The sequence below is a fragment of the Myzus persicae genome, unplaced genomic scaffold (assembly GCF_001856785.1).
Source record: "Myzus persicae strain clone G006 unplaced genomic scaffold, MPER_G0061.0, whole genome shotgun sequence".
In the NCBI taxonomy this organism is placed as follows: domain Eukaryota; kingdom Metazoa; phylum Arthropoda; class Insecta; order Hemiptera; family Aphididae; genus Myzus; species Myzus persicae.
Genome location: NW_019104257.1, coordinates 100,663 through 102,077, shown reverse-complemented (window position 1 = coordinate 102,077; position 1,415 = coordinate 100,663). Strand labels below are relative to the sequence as shown.

The 1,415-nt window shown below is 33.3% G+C and overlaps 1 protein-coding gene across 1 annotated transcript; it reads right to left on the bottom strand.

Annotated features, from left to right (window-relative positions):
• Window positions 1-200: 200 nt before the first annotated feature.
• On the bottom strand, window positions 201-1,415 carry LOC111040538 (piggyBac transposable element-derived protein 4-like). The gene has a single exon (XM_022324476.1). The coding sequence runs from the start codon at window positions 1,413-1,415 to the stop codon at window positions 201-203; it is 1,215 nt and encodes a 404-aa protein (XP_022180168.1).

The following is a 1,415-nucleotide window of genomic DNA, read 5'->3' as shown; positions in this document are numbered from 1 at the left end:
TGTTTGATTTGTAAATAATTTGACTATTTATTCCAGCAATGTTGAGTAAAGAAAAAAATATTGTCAAAGGCCATCTGTGGCTGTTTCTTGAAACTGAGTATTCGCCTTTCAGTTCATCCACAACGTCTACACCTCCTTTTGACATATTATAAAATGAAATGACTTCTGGTAATTTTTTATCTCCCGAGTTTGGATCAATGTCACCTTGTGTATGCATTGTTGATAGCATCATAACATTTTTTTCCTTTTTTCGGAACATATGACAATAAAAGACAATTATTGTCTCCAAATCCAAATTTTGTACTACATATTTGTCGATTTTTTATGTCTAAAAAACATGTTGGTATCTCCCGTTTATTTTTTTTCAGTGTACCTACCATAGTAGTTTTATAGTCTTTTAGTAGTTCGACTGCTAAAGGGACTGAAGTGAACCAATTATCAATAGTAATATTACGGCCTGTTTTAGCAATTGGTTTTATCATACGTTTGACAACACTAGCTCCACTATTATTCTGTAAAAACGGTCCAATCGGTTGTTTGCCTGCGTAAATTTCCATATTTACTGTATAAAATACACGTGAATCTACCAAAGCAAAAATCTTTATACCATATTTATTAGGTTTGTTGGCTATGTACTGACGAAATTTACATCGTCCTCGGAAGCCCTCTAACATTTCGTCGATTGTACAATATTCTCCTGGTGTATAAAATGATATGCAACGATTTACGAATTCATCAAAAACCGTTCTAATTGGTGCCAAATTGTCAATTTTTTTTCGTTCATTTCGAGTGTGTATGTTATCAAATTGTAAAGCGCGAAGTAAAAGGTAAAAACGTCTTTCAGACATTACAGCACGAAAAATGTCTGGAGAGAATCCATCGTTTGCCCACAAGTCGGAAAGATTTATGTGATTATTTCGCAACATACCAGCAATATATAAGAGACCGATAAGTGCTCGAATTTCTTCTACGTCAGTATCTAAAACATCTTTGTTCCTTTGATAATTATCACGAATTTTTGCTAAATATATATTAGTACAAGTAGTAATTTTTTGTAAACAATCGTTGGGGAAAAAAAGTTCCCAAGAGTGAATTATAGTTTTAGCATTTTTTGCTGCCGATTTTACACCAGGAAGGTGTGTTACAATATTTCTTTGTGGAGTTCTAACATTACGAGGAGGAGGGTCAGTATACCACTTGATAATATTATCTTTACCTTTATTATATCCACGAAAATCATTTCCAATAGAATCGTCAGAACAAGACATTTCGGAATCACTTTCATTTCCAATAGATTCATAACTATTTTCTGGATTATCTAATACGTCTCCATCACTGTCATCTTCATCGAGGTCAAAATCATCTAACATATCATCGTCAGCTTCCTCAAGCCAAGCAGATATGTTATTATCCAT